We start from the raw sequence: 12073 nt of genomic DNA, 5'->3' as shown, positions 1-12073 counted from the left end.
TTTGTTGTCGTGGCAAATAATTAATGTTTGTTCTTTATTTAAATTCAGTTTTACTATTGAGCCTAATTTATTATTCATTATACAATTTTAATTTAAATTAACAATGAATTGAAAAATATCAACCATTATTTAAAATTATTATAACATATTATTATTTTAGTTGATCATGATAATTTTTGCATACTATTTCTCCGAGGAATATTTTTCACTGGACAGAATACTCTGACGATTTGATTAGATAAATATTGTTAATTATTGTTATTATTATTAAATATTAATAACATCAATGAATCATATTATATCAAATTATTCATTTACATTTAATATTAAAATAAATATTTTAACCATGTTTGTAAATTAATATTAAATCTTCACTACTTTATGTAACCTTATAAATATATAAAATGTTATGTAATGCGTATAAATATATGAATAAATACAATGCTTTTTAAATAGAACATTTAAAGTTATATCAAGTATTAGAAATTTCATATCTTATTTTCTAAAAAATGTCTATTCAGTCTACGAAATATTCCTAAGTCATTTATCATATTTAAATATTTTTCTCAATTTTTGGACGAAGAGTGTTTTATAATATTGGGTAGGAGAATAAGTAGGATGCTATAACTTCTAGAATTTGCTATAACACGATACAAGTACACACACACACGGTGGGTATACTTTATGATCTTGACCGTCATTATCACTTTAAGGAATAATCGTAGTTCTTAAAATGCGTGAACTGTGTGTGTTATTATAATGATGTAACAATACTTTATGTGGTAGGGAGGTAGTGTGATAGTTGACGAGAGACTGTTGATGGTCAACGGGTAGTCGCAGGAGGAGGGTCGCGTTATTTCGACGTAACAGCATTATACAGACTATAATAATATAGTAAGCAATGAGCAATGCGGCAACGTCGCTCCCTCTTCCTGCAACCAACGTCATTACTACTGCCGCCGCGTGGATACCGCGTACAACGCTCGGTTCCGTGTCCCACACGACCATCTATAACAACGTTGATGGCTTGTGCGACGTCCCACCGCCACTACCGAGTTGTTTCTTACACATCGTGCCGGCTGGCGGTTACTACCACTCGGACCCGATGGCCCACCATCGTATCACTACCTCCCATACACACACATACACATGCGCGCAGCCCACAAACCCAGTCTTTTTTTGTACGAAACGTATACAACACACGAGTTCTCTCACACATGCACACGAGAGCACGCACGCGGCAGGCAACCCGTGTACTCGGTAGTATGTACGCGGCGCGCGCCGCATGTTACAATTGCCCAGCGAAAACGATACGAGTAGGGAAATTCCCTCACCGAAGGGAATGCAGTTCAATGACTGAGCGGTTGTGCGGGCCGACCTGGTGGCGAGTATACAAACCACGACCATAATAATGCATTTTTATTGATCCACCTAAGCTCCTTGGATTTATACTACGTACGTTTTCGCTATCGGGATAGCGCTTACACGTTTTGTTGTATCGTGACGGACCTTGTCAGCCGGTCGCGAGCGCGTGTTCAGATATTGTTTGATCATTGATTAAATTGTAGCTCTTTTGGGTGTTTGTAGTACAATAAATTATATGATGTACCTACGTTATTCTATTGTATTTGCTATGGATGGTCTATGTTGCGTCTGGTCGTACAATCGTTGTTGTTGCATTAGAATACTAGATAAGGATATAATGATGTAACCTTATTTGTGCCAATTTTAAGCCGATACATTTTTTTAACTATTTCACAAATTGTCAATCGCATTATAAAATTAATAGGTATATAAAATGTATGTCTATAAAACTACTGATTTTAGTATGATAAAAAATGTGTATCGATTTAAAAGTGTTTGGACTCCGGGGCTACCGCTCCGGCTAGACACCCACTCAATCCGGCTTTGACCATAATCCGCGGGTAAACTGTTCAGATTAAAATTTTAGAAAAAAATTATCATTGATATTTACTTATATGTTTGGGCGAGGCGGTGTGTCGTCCATAGGCTTGTGGGATACCGCAGCTTAATCGTATCCGCACGCACACATTCGGCGCGGCCTAACACGATATATACAATATTGTATAAAGAAGTATGGACGACGATTTTCGTCCAAAAGTGGCGGCTATCGCCCAGCACTCATCAGTAATAGGTAGATACGCATGCAGCGCATTCGCATAGGCGCAACTATGGGGGCTAAGGGAGGCTTAGCGCCCCTGGATCAAGATTTAGCCACCCTATATATATTCTATGTTATTCATGGCATACCGCATAGAGCAGTGGCGTATATAGGAGGGGGGATAGTGGGCTACTACCCCCTCTCACCGAAATGTTTTAAAAAAACTTAAAAAATAATTTTAAACGTATGTTATGTTTTAATGGTGCTTAATGCTTATTTAGAATTTGCGTCCAACGTCAAATCGTTTTGGGACATTCTGTAAGTGAAATGTAGATAAGTAGCTACTGTGTCTTGTTAGTAATTTATAGATAGCAGTGGTAAATTAACACTGTCCATAGTAGCCCATCCCGAAAATATTTTCTGTATACGCCACTGGCATACAGCATACTTAACTCACAATAGTGTCACATATAAAAAAAAGACACATTACAGTAAATCCAATCGGGCTCAGAATCAAAAATTCATTAACATGGTATATAAGAGTAGGGGTAAAATACAAGTTATTTTAAGTTTTGTTAGAAGGGCTGTAGCCCCTCCAAATTTTTTATCCTAGTTTCATCTATGCGCATTTGTACTTATGGCATATGCACATGGTAATCCATTCGATTGCATTCAACAACATTTGAGTCGTCCAGTTGCAAAAGGTAGTATGTCAATATTTTAGTTGCAAAAGGGAATATGTCCAATTTTAAATATAAATTATTTAAAAAACTACTTATCCACGATTTCTATAGTCTAAAAAAAGTAAAATGTTTTTTTTTATATATATTTATGAAAAAAAAATGGTGACGTTTTATAAAATATTAATGGAAATATCAGTTTTTTGCTGTTTTTGAAAACTTTATTTGTTTGGACATACTACCTTTTGCAACTGGACGACTCATTTATAATATTATTATTTTGATTATTTGAAAATCACCATTTTAGTATTTTAAATACTAAATTATTAAAAAGTATACTATTACTATGAGAATTCATTTTATTGTTTTCATAAATAATAGTAGGGGGTGCGATCGTCCCATCATCCAAGCCACGAGCCGCCACTGGTGTTTCTAAAGATTGAAGTTGAACTAAAGGTGGAATAATTATTGCTCTAAAGGCGCGTCCAGACGGAGCAGCATTTGCCGCGCGGCAAATACGCGTCGTCACGGTGCGGCATTTATTTCCCGATTATCTTCCAGTAGACAATAATTTGGACTAAATCAGTTAGAGCCAAAATGTCATCGGAGGAATCTTCAGTATTGAAATTTTGATAAAATAAAAATTGTATCTACTGGAGATTACTACAAAAATCAGTTTTACCTCGGTGAAAAAAGTTTGTTCTGCTACTAATTACCTAAAAAATAATTTTAATACTTAAAAAATAAGTACTGATACGGCTTTGCCGACAATAAGTCTACACACACGCGGCATAGGTGAGCGGGTTTCTTTTGATGTAGACCACCTACTAGGCCGATCGAAAATTATGCCGTGCGGCATCAAAAAAACCGCGGAAAATGTATTTATGTATTCACACACGTGCCGCGCGGCAAAAGTTGCTCCGTCTGGATGCGCCATAATATTTGTAAAAAAAACACATCTATGATCGATATTGTACCTTATGAAAAATCTTGTATATAATATTCTGTGATAATATACAGCATTGTGTATTAAAATTGAAAGAATAATTTATTTTATTTTTCACTACAAAAATGTTTGGGATTTTCGTCATTATTGCCGAATTTTATCAAGATTTAATACTTAATGCTTATAAAATATTTATTTTTTTTTGTAATTCACTCTCAATTTGTTTTCATTACTAGCAGTAGCGTACTTAGGGGGGGGGTGGAGGGGCATTGAACCCCCCCATTGGCCGTATTTTTTTTAAAATTATTCCAATAGTTTAATACATACATTTTTTGTATTACCTAACCCGTGAACCCTTTTTAATTTGTGAATATGACTCAAGGGTCCAAAAACATTGCCGATAATAGATCTAAACGAATCGCAGTACAAGTTTTCAGTGAAAGTTCCAGATCGTTACAATTTATGTTTTTGGAGTAGCGACAACCCTTTCGGTCGAACTTATGTATACATTCACAAAAATAAAAATTTAAAAAATAAAACACACATCATAGTATTAATCAGAATCTAAAATAAAAAAATATTTATAATGAATAAACAGTTTTTTTTTACAAAAAACAAACTTTTCTCGAATTATTAATGTTCAATGATGTCTTCAAAGTCCAAGAACTCAAGAATGTCGTTTTCTCTACCTATATTATACATTTGTACAAATGATCTTGCATTACTGTAATTCCCAATCTATTTTCAAAAATTGAAATATAAATTTTAAAATATACGTTTACTACTAAACATAGTAGATACAACCAAGACCGTATCTAGAAATTTTTTCGGGAGGGTCCAAAACATATACATTATAATTTTATTGAATTTAGATTTTAACTTTTGATTTTTGGTTAAAAATAAGATAGAAAAAGATTTAATTTTCTTTTGTTAAAATTAATATCATATTTTCATATTATATTATGATATAAAATTAAAAGCAGTCAATGATTAATTGGAGCTTAAGTCTTTTTTGACTGAAAATATTTATGTTGGTATTAAAAATGAATAATTATTTTAAACATTCGTAAAATATTAAATAAATTTCGGGGGAGGGGAGGTCCAGACACCCAGGCCTCACAAATACGGCCTTGGATACAACATACTTTTATTTTGCTTACATTTTATATATTTTAACCCAAAATAGAAGAAGACTACTAAACATAATATGGTACTTCTTAATATAAAGAAATTTTTTTTTAAAGATTACGGAACTGAAAGACTTAAAAAGCAAAATAGCACACATGTTTTGATAAATGCAAAAATATGCAACATAAATTTCGTATTGAGCTTCTTAGTTATCTAAAACAAGTATTAGGTCACAAAGGTATCATAAAAACCTCGAAAAGAAATATGCAAATGATAAAAGTTATGAGCCCTGATGATAAACATCAAAATATTCTCGAACTCACGAAATCTATTAGAGAGTCGTACAAGGACATTATTGAAAATACGTTTTTCAATAAATTCTTAATAAGTGGTAATAGTCAGGGACGGATTAGCAATTATTTTCAGCCTATGAACCGCAAATTAAACTATTTTACCTCCCCCTTCTCAAAAAAATACTTTATTTTGCATCAATTTCAAAATTTGTCTAGTTTCACCTCTAAATTAGTAAAATCTACAATAACTTTACTATAATTATAGCTATAATAGTTTTGGATAAGTCACATGATTAATCAGTTCCAACTTGAACTAGATGTTTGATCTTAATGCATCTTAAAATATATATTTATTTTTTTAATGATTTTTATTTATTTTATAAAATAAAACTTTTTTTTAGTAATTATATAATAATATAGAACGGCCCAAACAAGGATCAGCCATCAGGAAGATTTCTGATTTCCCGATGGGCCAATCCTCCCTTGGTAATAAAAATTGTTATTTATTCTCCGTGAGAAATGTTTATAGTATGATTGACATTTATTGGGTATAGATTAGACTTTTACACTATCATATAATTATTTACAATATAATAAAAATACAAAATATAAACTTTTTTTTATCTCGTTTTTGTTAAATAACCATAATTTAGTTTTTTTCTTCTTCAAATTTGATGAACAAAGTACCTATATATAATTTTTTATGCATATTATTAGTAGATCCAATACAAATATCCTATTTATCATTACATAAACATGGCTCTAGATATTAATATTATTAGCATTTTACAACTATAATTCTATTTATTATTAAATGTGTAATGGAAAGATAGAAGCAAGTAAGAAATAGTCAGGTAAAAGTGTTCATATTATTGCTGCAGAATCTTTTAATAAAACAATATCACTGTTTTCAAAAAAAAAAAAGTTTTTTGAAATAAAGAGTATTGGACTAAATATTTTAGCAACACTGTTGATCATATTAAAATATGACATACATTTTTTTAAAGCAAGATTTTGTTGGATATACAAAATTAGTCATAAATTAATTTATTAAGTTATATTGCAATGGAGAAGAGTCAACATAATAAATTTATTTTAATTTTTTTTCTAATGTAATTAAAATAACATCAATTAGCTAAAAAAAAAAGTTGTTTATTATTCATTATTTATTAACGGCAAGTTTGTTTGTTTATTAGACATATTTTAATTTTTAATTACTTAAAAAATATTGACCTACAGTTCAATTAATGATTAAATAATATTAACTATAAATAGTAATTCACAGAAATTAAACAAACAATATAATATGATATGAAAGCAGAATAAAAAAATCTGTTTGATAAAATAAAAATCAAATTATTTATGTTTCATATCAAACCATTGACTAAAAAAAATATACATAATTATTGTATAGTTATAAAACCTTATAAAATTATATAAAGTTATATAAACTTATATAGTTATAAGTAAGATTTAACTATGAGTTGGACTTAATATTGGTTGACAAGCTAAAAGCATTCTCTGACGTGCTCTTTTAAAACTAGCCATTACATTATTGACACTTTTTACTAGCGCTTGTGCAGAAACAACATCACTAGTTTTAATATTATTAATATTTTCAATACTTTTACAATTCTGTCTTAAATAACACAGAGTAATGCTTAATGTACCTCTTTGTTCTAATTCCATTCCGAATTTGCTCAAAAATTTATCCTAGAAAAAAAAAATAATATTTTTTAAAAAATTCAAAATATAAAAGTTAAATAATAATTAAAATAATTATTGAACTTTAATTTACTTTGAAATTGGTAGGTATATTAATATAATTAGGTTCAACCAATTTTACTGATCCACCAATAAAATATCGACGTAAATCATCTACATATTTTCTAGACTTTGGTAGCCATGCTTCTAATTTAATATTTTTTTTATATGAACTTAAGGTAGTATATTTTGGAATTTGATAAGATGTATATCCTTCAACTCGTTCCTTGTTCCATGAATCAATTGAGTATATTACAAATGTTATAAATGCTGAGTTAATGTTTTGATCTAAGATATTAAATCAAATATTTAATTGAATACTAACAGAAAAAAAAAAATTTAAAAACCTAACCATTGATTTTTGGTAATATTAGGCTAACATTGAATAAATATGAAAATATAGATGCCATATGATTATTTCGTCGACATGTTTGGGTAGTTCCATGGAGAGTATTAGTATCAGTACATTTCCATTCTGCAAATATAACACATAATATTACAGTGTGTCTAGTATGTCTTTTTTTTTATTTCAATACAATTTGATACAATAAAAAAAAATACTATAACTTTTGATTTATCATTTTGATCAATGTATATGCCATGTTTTTATTTATAAACATTATTTTTGGTAGTATTTATTAGCATGCTACAAATAATTAATTATTTAATTTTATTATATCATCATTTTAAGCATAGTCCATACACAGATTATTATTTATTATTTAAAATAATTTAATACATTTTATTTAATTATTAGTAAATGTATATACATCATAATATTATATATTTTTATCTACACATTAGAGATCTGCACGGGCCAGAGTAGCCCGACCCGGGCCATGCCATAATATAAATATTGCAGGTTGGTTATGGATGGGATCATAATATTTTTCTTTGGAATGAGCTGATAAAAAATAAAACTACCTAAATATAACATAAAAGTACAATATTAATGCCGATTATGGTGTTAGATAAGGAAATGTTTCCAAATTGATGGAGTAGGCTTGTCACAAATCATAATAAAAATAGATAATAAATATTACGTATGGGTCCGGTCGTGTTGGACTTCAAAAAAAAATTAAGGACCGGACTTAGGTGGGAGCATTTGGTAAGTTTAAGTTTTGGGCTGGATCGAGCTTAAAAAACACACCCACCCACAAATTATAACCATGTGGTCTGAGAAATATTTAGGTAAGGAGCAAATTCAAGTTCTATGAAAAATTTAAATGTAAAAGAATTCATAAATAAATTTTTTTTTTTTTTTGATATTAAATATACTAACTAAACATTTACTTAAGAAATTAAATACATAAATTAGACTAATAATATAAATATATTCACAATATTAGTCATCCATTTTTTTTATATGAATGTTGTACATAAATAACAGATTTTATTTTATATTTTAAATTCAAACAAAAGCATATAAATCAATGTTAATAAGTTCATGTAGTGATAACAATTAGGTGTGGATACAAAGAAGGGGGATATGGGTGCTGAAGCCCCCCTTTAGACATTAGGTATAATCATATTAAACCTAGGTACTTGAAATATTTAAAAAATTAGACATAAGACTTCGTACAGATCGACATATGCAGCAAATTATAGCAGTAAACTCACTTTACTAGCCCTTATTTTTTCATTTATAGAACCACACCTGATAACAATATTTCAGCATTTAATATCTTTTTATTTATTTTTCTATTAAATAAAATAAAAAAAAAAATAAAAATGGAATTTAATTTTATAAAACAATTGAACTATTTAAAATTATAATTATAAAGTGCAATATTATACTTTCATTAAGGTAAATGTTAACTACCTATGTGTTAATTATAATATACATTTTCTTAAATGTCAAACAAACAAGATACATTAAAAAAATAAAGACTTCAAAAAGCCATACTGTTAAATTTTAATTAAATACCTGATGGAATATCTACATAATAACGAATAAATAAATTGTCATATTCAAATCCGATAGCTGAAGTTATTTCAGCGAATATTTCAATAGTATCACTTTCTGGTACATAAAAGTCGTAATGATCCAATTTAAGTAGATGAAACTAGAAAAAATAAAATGTTTATTGAAAAAGATATATAGAACTTAAAACTAATAATATATTGTCATAAATAATACTTTACATTTACTGTATCAGTTATTAGTTCAAGGGATTCATTAGAGAGATTTTCTATCCAAAATCGATACTCAAAACATGAATCCTTGACAGTACTGATTGGAAGAATATATCCTGCACAGTTGTTAAATGTAAAATCAGGAAAAATTCTTAATATTTGGCTGTTAGGGTTCCAATATAATGAAGCCAATACAAAATTATTTTCTTCATTTTCTATACTAAAAATATTAATACATAGAATAAATATGATATGTTATAAGTTATTTTAAACAAATTTATATTCTTATAAAAAAGAAAAGAAAAAAAATTTATTAGAAAATATAATTTATTTTATACTCATTATTTCCAAGATCAAGAAGAACATGCATAATTTGATTCAGATGCGGTAATCTATTTTGAAGTTTTAAAGAATCAGATGGTGAATCCTCCATAATGTTTTTAGTAAAATAATGTAAATTCTTTTTATAGTTATTTAATAAGCTCAATTTCTTAAATGATTCAGTAATTACATTTTCATGGTTCGTAATATCATGTAAAATTGTTCTACAACTCTAAAATGTATTAAATTTAAATTGTTTATATTATAATTAATAAAAAGATTAATAATGTGATTATAAAAACATTATATTTAAAAACATGATCTCACAAATTGTTCATTAAAATCAGTTTTAAAATGACTATCCATAAGTTTTCCTTCAATTGATGAAGATGTTTCTTCAAAATCATTATGATCTTGTGGTTCTTCAACAGTTTTTTCCATCCAATGAAAAATTTTTTCAACTTTTTTTGTATACTTTTTTTCAATGTCCTTATTCTTGTGGTGAAATGAAGTACGAGATATTTCTAAACATACCCTAAATAGAAGAATTAAATTGAAGATATTTTACTAATTTTAATACATACTATGTTAATACTAGTTTTAATACTATGATAATTATAAATTCACATATTATATTGTAAAAAACATAATAAAGGTCAAGGAATATAAAATTAATGTTAATATCAAACAATAGATTCATAATTTTTTTTTAATTTATTATGTAAATAATAATAATAATATTTAGTCAGGCTACAACAATTGAATGTTAAAAAATTAGAGACTGAACTAATATTCTATTAAATTAATTTTACATAATTGTCTTTAGTTTATTATAAATTATATTAACTTTAAAATAATATTATACATAACCTTAAAGCTATTAATTAATGTAATGATATAATAAAATATGTAAAAGCTAAAATTAAATTATTATTTAATTACAGGAGGCAAATCAGTAGTGACGGTCAATATTGTTTCATAATTCTTACATGTTATATATTAAATTAAAAAATGTTTTTGGTTAAATAACGAATTAAATTCCAATAAAAATAAATTTATCAATATAATTTTTTTATGGTTATGTAGTGAATAGATCTTTTGGCTGAAGTATTTATATTTTCCATTACATTTCTTCTTTCCTATCTATGGATAATTTAAGACATAATTGTCAAAGGTGGGCATTAATTAGTTAAAAAGTTAATTTTTTTAAAATTTTTTAACTTAATTAGTTTAATTGTCAGTTGAAATAACTTAGCTTTTCACAGTTGATTTAAAACGATCTATAGAGTTAAAAATTTTGAAATTTTTTGTTTATACGTAAATATTAATCTAAATATTAAATAATCATGTAAAGTAAAAAGATCGCATACACTGTACACCAGATGTCATATTAGATTTTATAGTTTGGGGGCTTACTTTTGGGTATAAGGTTCTGGCCGTGGGTACAGAATGTTATGTATAAAGAATTTAACTATAAAAATAAATAAATATGGTAGTGAGTAGTCCCTTGATGTACCATGTCATAGTATTTTTCAAACACTTCAGAGCCACTGCTGTATATTATAATAAAAATGCAATAAAATTGTTTATTTTAATTTAGGAAATTAGATCTTTCTAAAGAATGAAGTAATTTTTTATAAGATTTATATACTAATTAAAAAAAGTAGATTACCTTTTTTTTAAACTAAGTTAATATTTTTTTCTTTATTAACTTTAACTTCACGAGTTAAATTTATGAATAGTTAACTATTTAGTTTTAACTTATCGATCTTGTGTTCTCTTAACTTAACTGGAGTTAATTATTTTCATTAACTTGCTCACCTTTGATAATTGTATGTACTTTATCAATATGCATTACCTGAATTTAAAATGCTCTATTGATCCTTCACATCTGTAGCTTCCTACATCATAGTCTATATCGTCTTTATTAAACATTTTATTTCTAATTGAATAAATATCGAAGAGCTAAATAAATATATCTTTAATAAATTATTAATAATTGTTGAGAACTTAAATTGACAATAAAGTTAAAATATAGTGTATTTAATCTCCATTGTTTATATTTGAGTAATTATTTATATAGATAATAAAACAATAATAATAATAATAATAATAATCACTTTAAAATATTTAACTTTAATATTTAACACGATTTATAAATACAAATCGAATAATATTATCAACGATGATAATTAAATTTTCGATTGCTTAATTCCTGATATGTATTCAGTTTAAACAAAAAGTTCTAAATTTTGAATCATAAATTTATTATAATATAGAAATAAAATATTATATATCAAACGTCAATAGATCAGATTACATTTAATTGAATCTATGGTTAGATCACAGGGTAGGTTCGCAGACGTTTTGCCAACACCGTTTCGTTCCTGTAAAAAAAAGAGTCCACGGACGTCTCGACCCCGCCTATTATTAAGTTAGGACAACTAACCTTCGGGAATGATATAGATTTATTTATACACAATTATTTATATTAGATCACTTCTTCTTTTCAAAAAATATAAAATATCATTATCATTACTACACTTAAATTCAATACAATATCATTTTATTTTATCTTCGTAATGATTTTTTTTGACAAATTTTTTATTTTATTTTTTTCGTGGTTAACAACTGCATAATTCATTGACGTAGGTACAATTACACTGATAAATTAGTACTACGA

General features: G+C 27.4%; 1 protein-coding gene across 1 annotated transcript; it reads right to left on the bottom strand.

Annotated features, from left to right (window-relative positions):
- Positions 1-6578: 6578 nt before the first annotated feature.
- On the bottom strand, positions 6579-11496 carry LOC112688883 (Meckel syndrome type 1 protein homolog). Its single transcript, XM_025562294.1, has 8 exons — positions 11249-11496; positions 9718-9925; positions 9408-9622; positions 9079-9289; positions 8861-8999; positions 7286-7408; positions 6968-7221; positions 6579-6882 (listed from the first exon to the last, which is right to left on the bottom strand). The coding sequence occupies exons 1-8, from the start codon at positions 11323-11325 to the stop codon at positions 6643-6645; spliced, it is 1467 nt and encodes a 488-aa protein (XP_025418079.1). The 5' UTR covers positions 11326-11496; the 3' UTR covers positions 6579-6642.
- Between the last annotated feature and the right edge of the window lie 577 nt (positions 11497-12073).

This window comes from Sipha flava, unplaced genomic scaffold (assembly GCF_003268045.1).
Source record: "Sipha flava isolate LNK unplaced genomic scaffold, YSA_version1 41233_pilon_pilon, whole genome shotgun sequence".
In the NCBI taxonomy this organism is placed as follows: Eukaryota; Metazoa; Arthropoda; class Insecta; order Hemiptera; family Aphididae; genus Sipha; species Sipha flava.
Note: the sequence above shows the minus strand (reverse complement) of the source record. Positions and strands in the feature narration are given on the sequence as shown.